Source organism: Myxocyprinus asiaticus, chromosome 35, assembly GCF_019703515.2.
Source record: "Myxocyprinus asiaticus isolate MX2 ecotype Aquarium Trade chromosome 35, UBuf_Myxa_2, whole genome shotgun sequence".
Taxonomy (NCBI): Eukaryota; Metazoa; Chordata; class Actinopteri; order Cypriniformes; family Catostomidae; genus Myxocyprinus; species Myxocyprinus asiaticus.
Genome location: NC_059378.1, coordinates 33,966,525 through 33,989,058, shown reverse-complemented (window position 1 = coordinate 33,989,058; position 22,534 = coordinate 33,966,525). Strand labels below are relative to the sequence as shown.

The 22,534-nt window shown below is 39.3% G+C and overlaps 1 protein-coding gene across 5 annotated transcripts in view; it reads left to right on the top strand.

The window, feature by feature from the left end:
* The window catches only part of itpr1b (inositol 1,4,5-trisphosphate receptor, type 1b), a 247,427-nt gene that overhangs the window by 95,395 nt on the left and 129,498 nt on the right, over window positions 1-22,534 (top strand). For 4 of the 5 annotated variants that reach the window (XM_051673468.1, XM_051673467.1, XM_051673466.1 and 1 more), the window contains exons 28-37: window positions 112-285; window positions 1,801-1,869; window positions 2,155-2,292; window positions 8,493-8,618; window positions 8,973-9,173; window positions 9,291-9,542; window positions 10,840-10,965; window positions 11,341-11,469; window positions 18,223-18,343; window positions 21,107-21,291. In XM_051673468.1, the coding sequence (XP_051529428.1) occupies window positions 112-285; window positions 1,801-1,869; window positions 2,155-2,292; window positions 8,493-8,618; window positions 8,973-9,173; window positions 9,291-9,542; window positions 10,840-10,965; window positions 11,341-11,469; window positions 18,223-18,343; window positions 21,107-21,291 (1,521 nt within the window). Of the gene's footprint in view, window positions 1-111; window positions 286-1,800; window positions 1,870-2,154; window positions 2,293-8,492; window positions 8,619-8,972; window positions 9,174-9,290; window positions 9,543-10,839; window positions 10,966-11,340; window positions 11,470-13,319; window positions 13,338-18,222; window positions 18,344-21,106; window positions 21,292-22,534 lie in introns of all 5 variants that reach the window. The other variant, XM_051673465.1, reaches the window with a different exon arrangement.

Below are 22,534 nucleotides of genomic sequence, written 5' to 3'. Positions count from 1 at the left end.
AACAACTCAGCAAACAAGAAATGGTCTTTGGAGAATTTTAATCAGCTTCTATTTGTTGAAGTGTCATGCATACATTGCCTGTATTTTAACTGGTGCTTCTTTTCCTTATAGGTCCAGCTTCTGGTAACCAGTCAGGACGTCGACAACTACAAGCAGATCAAATCAGACCTTGATCAGCTGAGATCCAATGTGGAAAAGTCAGAGCTCTGGGTGTACAAGAGACAGGGTGATGAAGGCATGGACACAGGGGATGGACTTCCTTCAGAGTCCGACCACAAAAAGAAGGTAGCAATATTTATAATAAAAGGCCATTAAACTGTCAGTGTTTCTAAAGTGCTGAATGTAATTGTAAGTTTGGTCAAGGGAGAAACTTGAATTACAAATAATGAAATCTCATAATGAAAAAGACTGAAGTAATAGAATACCTGGTTCAGATGTATTATAACTAAATAAATATTATATACAGATGAGCCAAAACATTATGACCACTCACAGGTGAAGTGAATAATGTTGATCATCTCCTAACAAGGCCACATGTCAAGGTCTGGGTAGATTAGATGGTAAGCAAACAATCAGTTCTCGTAATCAACGTGTTGAATGCAGGAGAAATGGGCAGGAGTAAAGACCTGAGCGGCTTTGACAAGGGCCAAATTGTTATGGCCAGAAGACTGGGTCAGAGCATCTCTGAAACGGCAAGGCTTGTTGGGTGCTCCTGGTCAGCAGTGGCATGTACATACTGACAGTGGTTCGAGGAGGGACAAACCAAAGTCCGGCGACAGGTTGTTAGTGCCCAAGGCTCATCGATGCACGAGGACAACGAAGGCTGTCCTGTCTGGTCTGAACCGACAGAAGGTCTACTGTGGCACAAGTCACAGAAAATTGTAATGATGGTTACGGGAGGAATGTGTCCTGCTGCGTATGGGGTTGCATAGCCGCAGACCAATCAGAGTGCCCATGATGACCCCTGTCCACCATTGAAAACACCTACAATGGGCACGAGAGCGTCGGAACTGGACCTTGGAGCAGTGGAAGAAGGTCGTCTGGTCCGAAGAGTCTTGTTTTCTTTTACATTACATGGACGGCAGTGTACATGTGCGCCGTTTACCTGGGGAAGTGATGGCACCAGGATGCACTGTGGGAAGACAGCAAGCCGGTGGAGGGAGTGTGATGCTCTGGGCAATGTTTTGCTGGGAAACCCTGGGTCCGGCCATTCACGTGGATGTCAATATGACACGTGCGACCTACCTAAACATCGTTGCAGTCCAGGTACACCCTTTCATGGCAGTGATATTCCATGATGGCAGTGGCCTCTTTCAGCAGGACAATGCACCCTGCCACACTTCGCACATTGTTCGGGAATGGTTTGAGGAACATGATGAAGAGTTGAAGGTGTTGCCCTGGCCTCCAAATTCTCCAGATCTTAATCCGATTGAGCATCTGTGGGATGTACTGTACCAAGTCCGATCCACTGCTTCTCCACCTCGCAACTTTCAGGAATTGAAGGATCTGCTGCTAATGTCTTAGTGCCAGATACCACAGGACATGTTCAGGGGTCTTGTAGAGTCCATGTCTCGGTGGGACGGTGCTTTTTTGACAGCACACAGCAGACCAACAGCATATTAGGCATGTGGTCATTATGTTTTGACTCATCAGTGTATACACGTTTATATACTTTGAATCTTTGTAGCTAGGTGGAACCTATATTAACCTATATTTGAGAATGACTGATTACTGAATCATACTGTTCATTTGGTAATATTTGCCTCATACATAGCCTTTGTTTGTTTGCTTGTTTTGTAGAAGGAATCTTGTTCGGACAAAAAAAAGGCAGACGGAAATTTCAGTGACAATTATAGAGACGTGAAGGAGGTAAAGTATATGCACACTCAGTTTTATAATGTCGCTGCTCATGTCTGAATTAGTTGATGTAGCATCCTTGTCTGAAGTAGATGTAATTAGCCAGTGCTGAAGTGCACGACTGGAGGAAATAGTGACAGGGTTGGTGGTCTTTGTGCTGAGCACTTCGGGTAATTGACATGTAAGAACCACAGCCTTCAGAGAAACAGGACATTTAGATGTGTCAGCAGTTGCAGTTTGCTCTTCTTTTATGAAGAGTGTTCACTTACTATATTTTCTCTTCTCTCTCTCTTCTAGATTCTCCTGCGTCTCAGTAAACTATGTGTACAGGAAGGACCGTCTGGGAAGAAAAGTAAGAAACAGCAGCAGAGGTTGCTGAGGAACATGGGAGCTCATTCAGTGGTGCTTGAGCTGCTGCAAATCCCTTATGAGAAGGTGCAGTTTCTGTGATCTACTGTTTTTTACTATTCTGTTATATGAGTATGAGTACTCTAATCCCATTGCTATCTTAATAATGTGGTACTTTAATCCCAGTCCTGTTATATTAGTGTGGTACTCTAATCCCAGTCGTATTATTTCAGTGCACTAATATAACTGGACTAGAATTAGAGTACCACACTAATATATATATAACTGGACTGGGATTAAAGTACCATACTAATATACAGTAATAGGACTGCGATTAGAGTACCATACTCATTGGACTGGGTTTAGGGTATCACACTGATATAATTGTGGGATTAGAATGCCACACTATTATGATGGGACTGGAATTATAATACCACATTAATATAAATGGATTGGAATTAGAGTATCACACTAATTTAACAGGACTGGGTTTAGAGTATAATCCCAGTCCTGTTATATTACTGTTGTACTATAATTCCAGTCCTGTAATATAAGTGTGCTACTCTAATCCCAGTCCTATTATATTAGTATGGAACTTTAATCCCAGTGTAGTTTTATTAGTGTTTTACTCTAGTCCCAGTGCTATTGTATTAGTGTGGTATTGTAATCCCTGTCCTAATATATTACTCTGGTACTCTAATACCAGTCTTATTATATTAGTGTGGTATTGTAATCCCTGTCCTGTTATATTACACTGGTACTATAATACCAGTCCTATTATATTAATATGGAACTTTAATCCCAGTCCAGTTATACAGTATTACTGTGGTACTCCAATCCCAGTCCTTTTATATTAGTATGGTACTCTAATCCCAGTCCTGTTATATTAGTGTTGAACTATAATCCCAGTCCTATTATATTAGTGTGCTACTCTAATCCAAGTCCTGTTATATTAGTGTTTTACTCTAGTCCCAGTCCTAGTAGTTTGGTACTCTAATCCCAGCCATATTATATTAGTGCAGTTCTCCAATCCTAGGCCTATTATATTAGTGTCTTACTCTAGTCCCAGTCTTATTATATTAGTGTGGTACTGTAATCCCTGTCCTATTATATTGCTCTGGTACTTCAATACCAGTCCTGTTATATTAGTGTAGTATTGTAATCCCTATCCTATTATTCTTGGGGATTTTAACAAAGCAAACCTCACACATGAACTGCCCAAATACAAACAGCACATTATATGCCCAACCAGAGACAGAAATATACTGGATCATTGCTACACAACAATAAAGAATGCATATCGCTCTGTTCCTAGAGCAGCTTTGGGACTATCTGATCACTGTCTGGTTCATCATCTTCCAACCTACAGACAGAAATTAAAATCTGCTAAACCTGTATTAAGGACTGTAAAATGATGGACCAACGAAGCAGAACTGGAACTACAAGCCTGCTTTGACTGCACTGATTGGAGTGTTTTTGAGGCTGCAGACACCAATCTGGACGAGCTCACAGATACTGTTACATCATATATCAGTTTTTGTGAGGATATGTGCATTCCTACTAGGACTTATTTAACATTTAAAAATGACAAACCATGGTTTACATCAGAACTCAGGCAGCTTCGTCAGGCCAAAGAGGATGCTTACAGAGTTGGGGATAAAGTCTTGTACAATCAGGCCAGGAACACACTGAATAAGGGAATCAGAGTAGCTAAAAGAAGATACTCTGAGAAGCTGAAAAACAAGTTTTCAGCTAACGACCCTGCATCAGTGTGGAGTGGCATGAAACAACTTACGAATTACAGGACTTCTGCCCCCAACCCTGTGGAGGACCAAAAACTGGATGATGACCTGAATGTCTTCTACTGTAGATTTGAAAGGGCCAGTCTCACACCCCACACCCACTCTGACCTTCACTTCACACAAACACCAACACCTCCTGCAACCCCCCCTCCTGCTACTCAACCTGCACTTAAGATCTGTGAAGATGATGTGAGCTGCGTCTTTTGACAACAAAGGATAAGGAAAGCACAGGGCCCAGATGGCGTTTCACCTGCATGTCTTAGATCCTGTGCTAACCAGCTGGCCCCCATCTACACACAGATCTTCAATAGATCACTGGAGCAGTGTGAAGTCCCATGCTGCTTCAAACATTCCACTATCATCCCCATCCCAAAGAAACCAAAATTCACAGGACTTAATGACTGGTTCATCATCTGTGGTCTGTGGTCATGAAATCATTTGAGAGACTGGTGTTGGCCCACCTGAAGAACATCACTGGACCCTTTCTAGATCCCCTTCAATTTGCTTATCGAGCAAACAGGTCTATGGATGATGCAGTCAACATGGGATTGCATCATATCCTGCAACATCTGGACAGACCAGGGACATATGCAAGGATCCTTTTTGTGGACTTCAGTTCGGCTTTCAACACCATCATCCCAGCTATACTCCAGAATAAATTACACCAACTCTCTGTTCCCATGTCTATCTGTCAGTGGATTACCAGCTTTCTGACGGACAGGCAGCAGTTTGTGAGACAGGGGAAACTCACTTCCAGCACCTGTACAATCAGTACTGGTGCCCCCCAGGGATGTGTGCTCTCCCCACTACTCTTCTCCCTCTACACCAATGACTGCATCGCCAAGGACCCCTCTGTCAAGCTCCTGAAGTTTGCAGATGACACCACTGTCATCGGCCTCATCTGAGATAACGATGAGTCTGCATACAGAAGGGAGGTTGAACAGCTGGCTGTCTGGTGCAGTCAAAACAACCTTGAGTTGAACATGCTCAAAACGGTGGAGATGATTGTGGACTTTAGGAGGAACACCTCAACACTGACCCCCCTCACCATTCTAAACAGCACTGTGGAGTCATTCAGGTTCCTGGGCACTACCATCTCACAGGACCTGAAGTGGGAGACCCACATTGACTCCATTGTGAAAAAGGCCCAGCAGAGGTTGTACTTCCTTTGCCAGCTGAGGAAATTCAACCTGCCACAGGCGCTGCTGATACAGTTCTACTCAGCAGTCATTGAGTCTGTCCTCTGCACTTCAATAACTGTCTGGTTTGGTTCAGCTACGAAATCAGATATCAGAAGACTACAGAGGACAGTTCGGACTGCTGAGAGGATTATTGGTTGCCCCCTGCCCCCCCTTCAAGAACTATACACTTCCAGAGTGAGGAAAAAGGCTGGAAAAATCACTCTGGACCCCACTCACCCTGCCCACTACCTTTTTGAACTGTTGCCTTCTGGCCGATGCTTCAGAGCTCTGAGCACCAGAACCGTCAGGCACAGGAACAGTTTTTTCCCTCAGGCTATCCATCTCATGAACAGTTAAATTGCCCCATTGAGCAATAACTATGTGCAATACACAGTTTAGTCTTTCTTATATTTATCGAACACATCCAACCTCTTCTGCCATTTCATTCCTCTGAAAAACAAAAAACAAAAACATTTGCACTGTACATAACAGATTGTATTAGATTTGCACTACCCATGTGTATGTGTGTGTCTGTACATATGTGTATAATTTGTTTTTATTTTTTATTATTATCTATGTCTTGCTGCTGTTTTTGTATTGTTTTTGTATTGTTGTACACTGGAAGCTCCTGTCACCAAGACAAATTCCTTGTATGTGTAAGCATACTTGGCAATAAAGCTCATTCTGATTCTGATTCTGACTCTATTATATTACTTTGTGTAACAGGATTAAGATGGGCAAGGAGGAGGCGGGAACCGTCTGAACAGTCAAAATAATGTTTAATGAAAACTTAAAAAGACATAAATATAAACACACAAAGCAGCTGCGTGTGGCTGGCTCTCTCTCGAACTGCCACATCCGGCTCGGCTTAATCCCTCTCCTCAGCTGATTAGCCCGATTGGTGCGCACTCACGGCCCGGCCCCGCCCTCCTCCTCTAATATCAGTCATATTTTATTAGTTTGGTACTGTAATCTTTTATTCATTTGGCAGATGAATAATACCAGCCCTATTAGTGTGGGGCTCTTATCCCAGTCCCATTATATCAATGTGGTACTGTAACCCTAATCCTATTATTTTACTGTTTACTATAATCACAGTCCTGTTATATTAGTGTCTTACTCTAATCCCAAATTTACTCTATTACTGTTGTTACTTTAACCGCAGGCCTGGTTTTTATTTTACTCTAATTTAAGGCCTGTTGTATTTGGTATCTACTTCCAGGCACATTGTTTAATTCTAATCCCAGAGCTGTTGTATTATTGTATTACACTTATCCCAGCCCCATGAATGTATGCATATGATAAGGTTCGGGGCCAGTGTTCACAAAAAATCATAAGGCTAAAAGTAGCTCCTAACTCTGAAATTTAGGAACATCTCTTAAAGCTTATGGGCGTGTCACTTCTAATTTTAGGACTCGATCATTTTTCATTTAAGAGTAATTCATGCAGCTTTTTAAAGCTGAATGTAGCTCCTAAACCCACGACAACGTAAAAATTGTGTTGTAGGACTCCTATAGGACTTCCCTAAGTGTTAATCACAATCAATACAAAGCATTTCTGTTGTCATCACTTCATGTCGCAGTCGAGCCAATGTTTTAGAATATTATAATGACATTGCCCATTAAAAAGGTATCGCCTGAATCTTGAGGCTGTTGTCATTAGTGTAAGCTTAGTTAGGAGTGCAATTACCTCTCCCACGAACTGAAACAACCCAGTTACACCGGAGATAAAGGTTTTGACAATTCTGTGCTCCCTGGCCACAGGCAAAATGTAACTGTGAAGCGCAGATGTATTGGGAAGTGTGATACAGTGTAGTTGATACAGTAGACTGGACGCACTTTCGTATTATTACCAACACAGGATGAGTATGTGTTCGTCAATTGAAAAACATGACAACTTTCAAACATGATTCTCACATCCTAATGTAAATTGGTAACTGACCATTTTTTAGCTTTGCATATAAATATAGACATTTTATTATTTTAAAACCTTTCAATTAAAATATAAATTGAAAATGAACTGCAATTTGTCATCAGATTCGTTGTAGAGAGAGAGCAGGGAGTATATCTGTCATATAATGAATTTGCCAACAAATAGCGGTTCCCTGTCTGACAATTTTAAGAAAGCACGTTCATAGAATGTGACATCATCCATAGCAATGAGATCAACTTCGCCTTTACCTTAAGACCCCCATTCCTAAGTAACATTACTCACAGTTTTGTGAATAGGTTTTAAGCAGAAACTTTTAGCTAGGAACTCTTTGGCGAACTCTTAGGCTATGTTCACACAGGCAGAAAAAATCGGATTTTTTTGGCCTGTCTGACTCAAATCAGGTTTTTGTAGTCATAACAGGACAAAAACATAAAAAAATCTAATTTTTACTAGCCTGATCCAAACCACATTAGTAGGTGGTTTGGAATCTGATTTTAAGCAGATCTTTATAAAAGCGGCTTTGTCTGAATGCTCAGATTGGATTTCATGTGTTTTTTTTCATCATTCGTTGTGAGCAACGGGTTATTTCGTCAGGTGTTGCAACGAGAATTAATGTACTGTGTCTCAAACTGCATAAATGATGCCTTCACAGGGCACTTAGAAGGGAAAATGATGGCCACGCTGTAGAATCGAGTGTTTGGAGCGCTTCAGCACAGGACATGGGTCCTCTTCAAGAGTCTCACTGTCCGACCCATTTATGCTTCAATATGGGATACATAGCCTTCAATACGGGAATTTTTGCTGCCTGCTAAAATACAGGACAATAGGTGGCTAAAATGTTACAGTTGTAAACCCAAGCTGCTACAATGCATATGCCACCCCTTTCATTTTTAAGTCGTTGTCTGTGACAAATGTGTTCATATTTGGATACTGCCCTCACGAAAACATCCATCGCTAAACTCTCACGTATGGTGAACATACGCAAATTTGCATCATTAATATGACAACTAGTGTGGATGTGCTAACAAAAGTGACTGCAGTCTGAACAGAAAAAAATCTGATCTGTGCACATATAAAGTGCAATTTGAACAGAAAAAATATATATTTTTCCTGCAGTGTGAACAAAGCCTTAGTGGTAAGACAAAACTCTTTGTGAAAAAGGGCCCTGATTTGCTAAATGGATTGTGTCCAAATGCGAAGGTGCTCTATTTCCAGGCATGCTTTAAGTGTGAGAAATGTTTTACTGATTTATATTTGAGACTAAGGCATACTTCTGAAATATTAGCAGGTACATATATGTAATCTCCTAATCGAAGAAAATGTTTTGAAGTTTGTCTGTGATAATGAGCAGTTATATTCATGTTCATTATAGGGTGAAGATGTACGAATGCAAGAGATCATGAAACTGGCACATGAGTTTCTTCAGAACTTCTGTGCTGGCAATCAGCAGAACCAAGCCCTGCTCCACAAACACATTAACCTGTTCCTGAATCCTGGGGTGAGCTTTCCATTTTAGAGTCAATGACAAACCTGTGAATCTATTCTGCTTTAGTTTCCTGTACTCAGAGGGCATTGAGACTGACTGACATTCTTTCAGTTTCCATATTGCCACACAAAAGACAAACTCTAGATCATGAGGATTCATAAGTAATCATCATAACATCATGACAAGAATAACTGAGATCTCATATTTGTTTATTGATGTAACAATGGGCTAATCGTCCCCCACAGCCTCTCTTTTTGCATCTAATTAAATATGCCATCTACTGACAAAAGTGTATAGAGAATAAATGACAAAAACAAATCCACACCAAAGCTACAGTAACTGATGCTTTTTTTTTGTCTGTTGTAGATACTGGAGGCCGTAACCATGCAACACATATTCATGAACAATTTTCAGCTCTGCAGTGAGATGAATGAGCGTGTGGTGCAGCACTTTGTCCACTGCATAGAGAGCCATGGCAGACACGTGCAGTACCTGAAATTCCTACAGACGATCGTCAAAGCTGAGAACAAATTTATTAAGAAATGCCAAGATATTGTAATGGCCGAGGTGGGTGGTGAAATAACATTTAGACTTTGTGCGACTTTGTATTATTTATTTATATTTTTTTCTGTGATTTATTGTTAAATTGATCTGCCATCTCTGTTCTGGTGTATCTTTTTGCAGTTGGTGAACTCTGGGGAAGAGGTGTTGGTCTTTTATAATGACCGCGCCTCATTCCAGACTCTGGTCCAGATGATGCGGTCGGAGCGTGACCGGATGGATGAGAACAGCCCTCTCATGTACCACATCCACCTGGTGGAGCTGCTTGCTGTCTGCACCGAGGGCAAAAACGTCTACACTGAGATCAAGTGCAACTCTCTGCTGCCGCTAGACGATATTGTCCGTGTGGTAACGCATCAAGACTGCATCCCTGAGGTTAGTGGTCTTCAGATCCAGAGGTCCTCAGTCTTTACGATAAGAATGATTTAAAAAAAATGAATGTGTAGAAATTTGTTGCATTAGTTACAGACTGCATAGCCACAGACCATCCTCAGTCCGTTTACTGACCATATGATGCATATTGCACACAAAACTGGAAAGCACTTCCAGCACTTCAGATTGCCCAAAGTAACTTTGAGGAGTCGGGGGTGCACAGGTTTTTATCAGTCTGCCAGGAAACAAAATAGTTTTAGTTGCTTGGATCCCTCCTCTTCTCGAAGTACATAACATCACTCGGACTGATCATTAAGGCACATGGCTTTTCCTACCACTGCTATGCAGATGATACGCAGCTCTGCCTGTCGTTCCAACCTGATGACCCTACGGTCTCAGCTCGTATCTCTGCCTGCCTCTCGGACATTTCGGCCTGGATGAAGTCCTCACGAGAATTCCTCGTGATCCAAGCCAACCCATCTGTTGACCACAACCTCCCTATTCATCTTGGTTCAAATACACGAACACCAACCAGAACAGCTCGGAACCTGGGAGTGGTGGTAGATGAGCAGCTTAATTTTACCACCCACATCTCATCTACTGCCCAATCTTGTAGATTTGTGCTCTACAACATCAGGAAAATTAGACCTTTTCTGTCTGAATATGCTGCACAGCTCCTGGTCCAAGCTCTGGTCATTGAAAGACTGGACTACTGTAATGCTTTGTTGGCTGACCTACCAGCTAACGCAATTAAGCCACTGCAGATGATCCAGAATGCAGCAGCGTGTCTGGTTTTCAATCATCCAAGAAGGGCTCATGTCACTCCACTGTGTAGCTGCCTGCATCAAATTCATGGCTTTGACTCTGACCTTCAGGACAACCACTGAACCATACCCACTTACTTCAGTTCCCTTCTACAGGTCTATGCTCCAAATTGTTCTCTGTGGTCTATGAATAAGCGGCACCTAGTAGTCCCATCAGAAAGAGGCTCAAAGTCTATTTCACGATCGTTCACTTTCTCTGTTACTCTGTGGTCGAATGAGCTTCCAACCTTCACATGATCTGCTGATACCATCTCAACATTCAGTAACCAGCTGAAAACACATCTGTTCCGCAAGCACATAACCAGTCCACACTAAGTGCACTTACTATTGAACTTGCTCTTAATGTAGAAAAAGAAAAAAAAAAAGAACTCTTTCTCTTTCTTCTGTGCACCTATATCATTTGTATCATTAAGTTAATCTATGTATCTAATGTAGCACTAATCTTCCTTCTTGAATGTGTGCTTTTCTTTTATTAGGTGAAAATTGCCTACATCAACTTCCTGAACCACTGCTATGTGGACACTGAGGTCGAAATGAAGGAGATCTACACCAGCAATCACATGTGGAAGCTCTTTGAGAACTTCCTGGTCGACATCTGCAGGGTAATGGAAGCTGATTCTGGGATTTTTTTTTTCAACCCCAATGAACCATTTAGGTGTAAAGTACCTAAAAGTACCAATAACGAACATCGCTTTCAAGCTGCTGTATGCCACTAACATCATTGAATTGTTGTTGATAGACTGTAGGCTTTGTTTTTAGTCAAGTGGCTGTGATTCACTATTTGCAGTCTGATATGGGTTGTAAATGAAGGCTATGAATGTTTTGTCTAAATGTATGCTGACTCCTTTCTTGGTGCATGGAAAGAGTGATTCAGTGCATGTTCTGACTGTGCTTACTAATGCAAATGACTCAAAACCACAATAATTCTCTCTCTTTTTTTTTTTTTTTTTTTTTTTTTTTGGATATATTGCACATAGGTCTGCAACAATACAAGCGACCGCAACCATGCTGACACGACATTAGAACGCTATGTGACTGAAACCGTGATGAGTATTGTGACGACATTTTTCAGCTCCCCTTTCTCTGACCAGAGCACTAGTTTACAGGTAATGACCCCAACACAACACTACATTCGCTGCCGAAGGGCTTGCCGATAAATCTAATATTTATGAAGTATTTGCTATTAATTTTAATACTCAAGAGTAGTACAGGGTTCCCACGCGTCTTGGAAAAGTCATGAAAAATTATAAAAATACCTAAATGTCCTGGGAAATAATTATTTGTCCTGGAAAATATTTGAATATATTAAACTGTCGCCAACAAGTTTTTTTAACATGTACAAAAACATCGGGACTCGGAATAGGTATCAAATAATTTGTTTATTTTTATTATTTATCATTTTGTCACTGCCGGCTGCTGCAGTTGTGGGTTTCCCTTCTGGCTGCACCTGCCGGCAGGCTTTCCCCGCCTTTTAAGGCCTGGGAGGGAAAAGAGGAGAGGGAAAGGGCATGGCGGCGCGACAGTGAGAGAAATTGCTCGCCGGTTCCCAGACACGCCGTCGCCTGGTCCTCGACCACTCCTCCAACCTCTGGTGGACGACAGCCGCTTCTCCCCGGGTGGACCGGAGCGAGTCCTCGGACCCCTGGCTGATGGAACGCCCCTCCGCGTTCTGGTGGCCAGTAGCGAGCCCCTCCACCCCTGGTAGCGGCTCCACCGCTCCAGGCGGCCGTAAGCGAGCCCCTCCTCCCCTCGCGGACGGCGGCTGTTCCTCCGCATCCCTTGACGGACGGTTGCGGCTGCTCCTTTGGGTGGACAGCAGTGGCGAGGACTTCACGACAGCGCATCCCTCCTCCTTCCCGGGTTTCGGCACCAATGTAACAGGGTTTAAAATGGGCAAGGAGGAGGCGGGAACTGGCTGAACAGTTAAAATAATGTTTAATGAAAACTTAAGACACAAACATAAACACACACGGCAGCAGCGTGTCTGTCTCTCTCTCTCTTGAACTGCTGCATCCAGCTCAGGCTTATCCCTCTCCTCGGCTGATTAGCCTGATTGGGGGCCGGCTGTGCGCACTCACGGCCTGGCCCCACCCTCCTCCTCGTCACAGAAGGGTAGAGTCACATGGGATAACCTCCTTGTGGTCGCTATAATTTGTGGTTCTCGCTCTTGGTGGGGCGCATGGTGAGTTGTGCGTGGATGCTGTGGAGAATAGTGTGAAGCCTCCACACGCCCTACGTCTCCGCGGTAATGCGCTCAACAAGCCACCTGAAAAGATGCGCAGATTGACGGTCTCAGACGCTGAGGCAACTGAGATTCGTCCTCCGCCACCCGGATTGTCGCCACCACGAGGACTTGAAGCGCATTGGGAATTGGGGAGAAAAAATAAATAAATAAATAAATAAACAACATCAGATGATTATTTAATAATTGTGACGGGCCTATTTGTTTGTGTTACTAAGTTCAAAATGTTAGCATCAGTGAAACAATTAAAACTTGGAATTAATTATTGGTTTGTGTCATGACTCACAAATGTTCACGGAATTTTATTATTATTTACATTTATTTTAGATCTTTAAACATATTTAAATCTGCTTATCTATATTGGCTTTTTTGGCTAAAATGATGGTTTTTCTGATTTAAAAAAAAAAAGACATTTCAGAGTGAATACAAAAATATAGAGATATATCAAATATTGTCAAGTTATATCGCCCAGCCCTACTCTTCTGAAAACAGTTTGCTTTGATACCAAAGACAAGATACAACTGTCAGTTTCAAATTGCAGTGTTGCCCATTATCATCTTCAGTTTCTACAGAGGTTTGATTTCTTTGAAATAAATAAATTGTTATCTTTCTTTCTTTGAAAATTGGTGCAGTCATGTTGCTTCATTTTTTGATACATAGAAAAATCAACCTTCCAGATAATATCTTAACCCTTTTTACCCCTTCCTTGCCTAGGTGGCGCGTCATATGTACGTAAGTATCTGTAAATGCCCCTCCCCTCCTCTACCCCCACCTCTCACCTGCTGTTACCCTCTGTCGGGCCTGTAGGATCTGTAGACATCTAGACTGTTTCATCATATTCACGAGTTTCTAAAGAAACAGTCAAACCACTGGGGACTGACGTACTGGCCAGAGCTTTCCAAGAACTCTCTTCTCTCATGGTCTTGCACATAAGCACCCACTTCCCACCTCTCAATTTCGCAACTCCAATAACACAGCAGGGGCTGATCTTGCCTCAGATAATGCACATGGTTGTGGGAGTTTCAATTTTAGTTTAGTTTTTCGGTAACACTTACAATAAGGTTCCATTCGTTAACATTAGTTAATGCATTAGGTATAATAAAATAACAATTAACAATATATATGTTACACTATTTATTAATCTTTGTTAATGTTAGTTAATAAAAATACAGTTGTTCAGTGTTAGTTCATGTTGCATTAACTGATGTTAACAAATACAACTTTTGATTTTAAAAATGTATTCTTAAATGTTGAAATTTACATTAAGATTAATAAATGCTTAATTAGTATTGCTAATTGTTAGTTCATGTTAACTAATGTTGTTAACTAATGTTAACAAATTGAACCTTATTGTAAAGTGTTACCAGTTTTTCTTGGAAAACTTGATTTCCTTCCATTTGAGGTTGTGGTAACAATGCTCATGAGTGGCCTGTCTTTCCATATGGTCCGTCTGACTTGGCAGTGGTAATGAACCTGAAACATTTCAGTGGTAAAGAAATAATGGTGTTTTGTTTGTTGTCACATTTAATATGTTCACATGTATTTTAAAAGTTCAGTTTCAGATGGACAACAACAATAACTTTTCTTTTTTAAATGTCATGCAAACACTTTAGTCTGACTGAAATCTGACCAGTCCAGTTTTTGTGAAATTGAACTAACAGACCTGTATAATGCAATTGTAGCTCGGCTTCATCCAGCATGTATGCACGTTAATTGAAGCAAAATTGGCCTCGGTGTTGTGCACATGCTCCAAAAGACATACGCAGGTTATACGCAGCGTATGTTAAGTCGAACACAACACAAACCAGGCAGAAATATCATGCAGAATTGTAAGAATGTACTTTTTGATGCATATGAGGGGGACGCATTCATGTTGCAGCTGAAGGGGCTGAACATTCTTAACCCTCCTGTTCTGTTCAAATAGGGCCGCTTGCTTTGCTGTTCGCGGTAATTTTTGACTGGACACAGAAGAGGTGTTGTTACTTTCTTTTTTTTCTTTTTTTCTTTTAAGAAATTATAACATTTCAACTTCCGTGAAGTAAAAACAATAAAATGATGCCCTTATTTTGGGATTTTATGTAAAAAAATAAATAATAAAAAATAAAAATCGTATTTAATTTAAAATTTCTCGATTTTAGCACTCAATGGCATATGCTAATTAGCACATTTATTTAACATCAAAACAGTAAAAACCTAAACTCCTTTTAATATGAAACATGAAAAAAATTCTGCTGCCATCAGGTGAAAAAAGAAAAATAACATGACTTGAAAATCATGAGAATAATTATGCGAATAATAGTAAAAGTAGATGGATGCAGTTTTCTATGCAGCCATGTACTGTGTAGTAATTCTAAATTTTACCACACGTTATGCATTTAAATATATACAGCATTTAGACATTATCAAACTATTATTTGAAGTGTCAGTTTTTACAATAATGTCTCATGCTTACAGTCAAACCTGAAATTTTGTTAAGTCATTTATTTCAAACATCAAAACTGAATAAGACTCAGTCTTTGTTCTGTGTGTGTGTGTGCGTGAGTGCGTGCTTGAGTGTTTGTGTGTGTTGTGTTGTGTTCTGCGTACTGTTATTCTCACCCATTTATTTCTGTGTGTGTGTGTGTGTGTGTGTGAGCGAGTGGCGTTATGAGTGTGTTATGGTCTTACCCCCGCATTTGTGTGTGTGTGTGTGAGTGAGTGTTCTGCGTTTTGGCTGATTTACATATTGTATTGGACAAATTAAAAAACGATTTGTTTTATTCTTTCCTTTGTTTCAAATCATTTTTGACCACCAACTGCAAAGATATGCAAAACTCATTGAAGCTCAATTATAACATGCACATATAAATGTACTGAATTTTGCTCCCCGCGCCTATACTGTAGCTATTGAATTTATTTGGGCATCTTTACCCGCAGAAAGAATAAACCACGTGAGCCATACTGTATCTTTTGGTAGCGATCCTAGGCATGCCATTCTTGTCAAAACAGACTTCGTAGCAGTCTGGGCTTTAGGCTATAAACAAACATATGGTGGGCATGTTTTGATAAAGTTTGTAGCATTTTGTTCTTTGTTTGCAGCTCATAATGGTACCTGTATCATTTTCAGGAAACGCTGCTATTTATGCTAGAAAATTTTAGTTTTTTCTTTTGTTGTGCCAATTTTTTTTTTTCTGTTAAAAGTTGATCACCATAATTTAATTCCCATAACTGTTGATCGATTGGGCTTTATGTGCCCAATGTGTAAATTTAGACATAATGAAACATAATAAAATGGAAACATAATGAAGTGTAAACATAATGAAATACTGCTGAGGACTGTAACATACACTTCAGTTTTGACCATGGGCTAAGAAATATTTTCACTGACCATGATGCCAGAAAGACCATTTCTTTTAAAAGTGGGAAATGACACAGCATGTTCTCAGAAGATGCATAAATCGTTTTGAAAAATAAACTACACAAACAGGGAAATTATGATATTTTCATTTCAATAAAATAGTTATTTAGGAAGAATTTACTTTATTAAATTCTATGTAACACTTTAAAATGAAATAGTGATGAACGGGGACATACAAATTGGCTTATATTCCAATGAAAAACATTTAAACGTAAAAAGTTATTTTGCATTAGACTTCAATATCAAATATTGTGACTAAGCCCTGTAAATTAAATCACTAGCAAGTTTTGTAGACACATACAGTAGTTCCTGAGAATTACCTATATAATAGTACATTATAGTCAGAATGGTAAAGCTTGAAATAAAAATGAATAATAATAATAAAAAATAAAAATTAAAATCTTGAGTAAGGTTCCATGATCTTAATCAGAATTCAAGGTGCTGTCAGAATTCTAATAATTGTAATTGTATTTGTGCATATATGCAACATATTTCATAATATTACCAACATGCCTATTTTATGTTACAAATAAATATTGGAATTTAATACAAGTACATTTTACAACATATATGTTTTCATATTTAAATTCCAATATACTGTATAAACAAAAACTTTTGTAATATTTTGAAATGCATTATATGTTGCATATATGCACACATATTTTCCTATTTTTATATCAGTAAAAATCATGTATATGTTTTACATATATTGTCTGCTGTATATCAGAATTGTGTATAGGTTGGTTTGGCCAGTGTATGTGCAGACTGAATCTACGGTAGATTGACCTGTTCTCGATTAATCTATTGTTTTTGAGTGTTGTGTGTTGTGTGTAGACCCTCAACCCTGCTCATTCTTTCCTGGAAGTGTTGCTTCATGACAACTTTCTTCTCTCATCTCTCACATCTCTCTTTGTTGTGACAGGCCTCCATTTTAGGCAAAATAACTGAGGTACCTCTTTGTAATCACTTCACTGTGGTTGCACATGGAATGTGGTGACGTAGTATCGGTTAGACACTACTCTAGTAAGCCTGTTTTAGTGGGAAATCAGATCACACTGAGATGATTCTTTTTATTATTCGCAATGAAGCCCCTCTGTCTTACTAGACTAGTTGTCTAGACAGTGTTTCAGCCAGTTTCACAAATGTAGCATGGTAAAGATGTCACCCTTCCTTTTAGTTATACACATTTTGCTTTTAAGTTTATATTGGGTTCTCACCCGCTGTGTTGGTGGTAAAATGTGAATGTCTAGTAGATAGTTTATCACTGAAGTTGCTAATTCTATCGTAATTGATTTTTTTTTTTTACAGTGTACTCTAAACTTTAGACCAGAACCTTTTAACCTTTACCTACAATAAAATTAAAGAAATGTGCAGAAAGTTGGGTGAATTATTTTTCAGAGATTTAATAGAAAGATAGCATCTTTGACATGTCGATTACCACAGAAAATTATTTTGACCCAGCGAGCAGTTTGTGTACAGTAATGCACTTATAATGGAAGTTTATGACTAAATGAATAAATATTGTTTCAAAAGTATTTAACATTATATGGGTTAGCATGAGACTATAGTGTAAATAAAATCACTTTTTTCTAACCTTGTCTGCAAAGTTAAATCGTCTTTCAACTCGTGTCATGATCATACAATGCCTACAACTTTCGCACTGTACATGCAAGGATACCAGAAAAGAACTGTTTACTAGAAAAACATCCACTCGCAGTACATCGGTAATGAATAACCAGAAGTTCATCTGCCTAGAACAGTGGCATTTACAGCTCAAATTGCACTTGTATGTACGGAAGAACTAAAAGTGCTTTAGCAGAAATACAGTCTGCACATTTCTGCTTTTAAATCCTCAAAATGGCTTGCTACATAGACTTTCAGTGAATCAAAATATTGTCTGTTGTAATCAACAGCATACCACAAATGCTGTTGGAGCTTAACTTGTATTGAACCCATTGCATTGTCTTAAATGGACCATTGTTCTTCATTGTTTCAACATATTTAGAACCAAAGAATTTTATACAGATGTTCTCTACATTTGACAGTCTTAAAAATCCAACCAACATCTAGGAACATTTAGAAAATGTCTGTCAGAGAAGATTCTTTTCTGTCTTGACCTCTTCACAATTAATAATTTGAAATTTCTTGTTTTTCTCCCTATTCTCCTGTTTTCTCCATCTTATAATCGCCCTCCATCCATTTCCAACCTTTTGTCTCTAGACCCGGCAGCCTGTGTTTGTTCAACTTCTTCAGGGGGTTTTTAGAGTTTATCACTGTAACTGGCTCGTCCCTGCTCAGAAAGCCTCAGTAGAGAGCTGTATCAAGGTTTTGTCTGATGTGGGTGAGTATTTGACCATTGTTGTTTAAGTTAGCAACTGTACATGGTCATTGTACTGGACTTACAGTCCAGTGCAGCAAATGCTCTTAACACTTTGGAGATAACTAGGGGGCACTCACACAGGATGTGTTGCTGCATACATGGAGCTCAAGTGATGCCATAAAATAGCACAGATGTGCTTTTTACGGTGGCAAGAAAATGTATGTGAACCCTTCGGAATTAGCTGGAATTCTGCATTTATTGTTCATAAAATGTGATCTCATCTTCATCAAAGTCACAAGTATAGAAAAATAACATTGTGCTTAAGCTAACAAAACACAAACAGATATAATATTTCATGTCTGTTGAACACATCCAATTAAACATTCCCAGTGCTGATGAAAAAGTAAGTGAACCCTTGGTTTAACAACTTGTCGATCCTCCTTTGGCAGCAATAACCTCAACCAAGCGTTTGAGGTAGTTGCGGATTAGACCTGCACAACGTCCAGAAGGAATTTTGGACTATTCTTCCTTACAGAATTGCTTCAGCTCAGACATATTCTTAGGTTGTCTGGTGTGAATTCCACAGCATCTCTATTGGGTTAAGGTCTGGGCTCTGACTGGTCCACTCCAAAAAGTGGATTTTCTTTTTTTGAAGCCATTCTGTAGTGGATTTACTTCGATGTTTAGGGTTGTTGTCCTGCTGCATCACCCAATTTCTGAGCTTTAGCTGGCGCACAGCCACCCTGACATTATTCTGTAGTATATCTTGATAAACTTTTGGTCATGATTCTGCTGTCTGAGACAAATTTCGGGAATCCTAAAGGATTTCTGTCGTTGTAGGGCAAAATCGACAATCTTACAATGTTCAGTGTGACATGTTCACCAGCGGCTGATTAATAGCCTTTGCGATGATCTGTGGACTCCGACGAAGTTCTGGCAGTGTCCGAAATTTAGCATCGCATTCGTATAGTGTGACTGCTATTGCAACAGCCAGATGAGAAAGTCTGCACCTCTCTTGCACCCCAATTCACTTGGAAAGAAGCCTGCTCCGCATGTGCACCACCACAGCAACATTTGTGCCCAGTTATCACTCTACTCAAGCTCTTCGAATGTTTTTCTTCTTTTCATTTTATATAAAAGTTTTAATAAATAAATAAATAAGCAGAAAATACTTGGTGAAAAGTGTAACACTTCAGCAATTTGAAAGCATTATTCCCTGAATTAAATAAATACAGAGCTTACAAAATGAAAATAAATAACACATTTAACATGTTTCTTAACACGTTTTTTTTTTCACATTTGTCATGCATTGTCTTTACAACTTTATTTTAATTACTATTTTGCTTTTAAGAAATGTACTTTAAACGTCTGTAAACTACTTAAGATTCACACCACTCCAATTTTATATATAAAAAAAAGGTTTGAACAATTTATATTGATACGTATTTATGGGACATTTTAATCCAAATCAGCAGGTACAGTTGGATACAATTATAGAAATCTATGTCGTGTTTGTGCATTATCCATAGGGATTTGCAAGCGCAATATATTATCAGCCTATATGAATTTTCGAAATTTTGCATGGCCGATAGGTTACTAAGAGGAGAAAGACGTACTATAACCCACCTTTTTTGTTTTCCCCAATGTGAACGGAGAAGTTTGACATTTTTCGGGCCACAAGTCTTTTTATTTCCACAATGAATCTTTGCTTGTGGTAACTAATTATTACTGTAGGCTACCTCCAACACTCGTGTTCATTCGCAGCATCTGTAATTTTCTGTATTTGTGATCAAGCTGTCTTATTAAAGGCCTATTTGACAAAATCTATCTTTTTATATGTTAACCTATGCTCATGATGGAGTGGTATTGGAGCAATGGAAATGCTGATGTCCTGACTTTCAGAGAAAAAAAAAATGCTCCTCCGTGGCGGACAAATCTCACCGTTTTGCTTCTGTTCTGCAGCGCTCCCGTAACGTGAGTCACGTTCACTGATAGGGGCGATTGGGACGACAGTCGGCTACGATGTGTATCGTACAGTCTGGCATAATGTTGCACAGTGTGCCATGGCGATATCAATGCATTCATATCGTACAGTCTGACAAGTAGCAATCTTAAAGGACTGTAAAAATCCTACAGTGTATAGCGGGCTTATGAAGCTTATTTAAGACAAAATGCAGGTAATTCCATAGGGTTCACATACTTTTCCTTGCCATCGTAAGTATTTTAACTTGACATATTGTGTCCTCAAAAACAGCGATACACATTGCAACAGCAAAAGACGTCCATATGGCGCACATGTACAGTACATAGACCAATGAAACAATAGCGCAAATGGAACTCGCTACAAAAATGCACATCCCTAATTCACATTGCAGCACAGCATGTGTCTGTACTTAAACATTCTTAATGCATTCTAATTTCTTATTCTGCTGTGCTCTTTAATGATTGTATAAGCCTTTATGTATTTCATACGTTATATAACAGTACAAGTCTTTAAAATAGTTTTTTGCTCATGCTCTTAAAGATAACCTTGAGTTCTTTTGTGCATGCAGATTGAGTTAAACCCAGTGATCAACAAAGTAGTAGTCCACTCTTAGTGAAAAATGCATGTTGTTACAGCTCCAAATGATAGCATCCCTATTTACCTTTCCATACACACATTGCTATATGTTGTTGAATAAAAACCTGCATCCAAACACTAATCATTGGGGCACAAAGCAAATAATAACAATATTAGTAAAGTGGGCATGTAATAGATTTTTTTTTTTTCTCTGTTTTTAATAGCTAAGAGCAGAGCGATAGCCATCCCTGTAGATCTGGACAGCCAAGTAAACAACCTGTTTGTGAAGTCCAACAATGTGGTTCAGAAGACCATCCTCAATTGGAGGATTTCGGCTCGCAATGCCTCCAGAAGAGATTCAACGCTTACAACTTCAAAAGATTACAGGAACATCATTGAGAGGCTGCAGGTGAGGGTGGAGTCTTTAGAGAACAGCCATGCAGAAGTAATGTTATTGTCACATTCCTGGGTATTGGGTCATTTCGTGCCTCAAAACTGTCTTGAATGTAGAAGACACAAAAATTGCGTTGTTGTTGCAATTCATTGTTTGGCCAGCCAGGTGTTAAAGAGTGGTTGTTTGTTTCATCAACATAAAGATTTTAGATTAAAATATACATGAATGTATATGGGAATGTGTAAGGCTGGAACTGGTCGCCATTTTGTCTTTCAACTGGAGGTTTTCCCTTTTTTTAATCATCGTTTGCCTTCACTATTTTAAAGGAATAGTTCACCCAAAACGAAAATGTTGTGTGGCTTTCTTTCTCATGCAGAACACGAAAGGAGATTTTTAAATGAATATCGTGGGGTATCTTTTCAATAGAATGGCAGTAAATAGTAACTCAATTTTCAGCTTAAAGCACCCAAAAGTGTCATAAAAGTAGCATATGTGACCGGTGCGTACAACACTGTATTATGACAACTTGTAATAATTCATACAAGATGGCGAAATGGCAAGATATTATACGACGTGGCTCGTACAAAAAGGTACAACATTTATTCTCATAGAAACCAACCAGTCAGTGAACAGGATTTAAAATCAAAACTATACAGGCATTAAAAATTTTAGCTAACCTTCTATCTAACATTTTTTTTTTTTTTTTTAACGAAGGTGGACCAATTTGGTAACTGATTCCATATTTTGTATGTCAGTAACCTGTAATACGCTTCCCTCATCCCGTTTCAAACCCCTTTGTTTTCTTTCTTCCGTGGTACACAAGTTATTTTCCTATTACAGTAGGTTTGGGTTAGAGGGATAAACTTAGGGAAAATCGTTATAAAATTGTTCATTGGTTTATTTTTCTCTTCAGGAGTAAAAGTTGTACATTTTCGTATAAGCAAACTCCATTTCTTATGAGTTTTGCCATCTTGTACTATTATTCTCACATGACTGGTTTGGATGCAACATCTTGATGTTCGTTGCATGCTCATAAGCACTATTTAGCGCTAAACAAAGGAAGTTCTCACGTTAACACAAGCCACTGTGAATGAGCTTCTCTCATAGCGCTTATGAATGTGCAACGGACATAAAGATTTTCTCTAAATAATTACTTATGTTGGGTTCTGTGGCGTGACAAATAAATTTTTAAAGCACAAATATTCTGTGTTGTCTCAAATGTGACTTCTTGAAGATTGTATGTAAAAAAAAAAAAAAA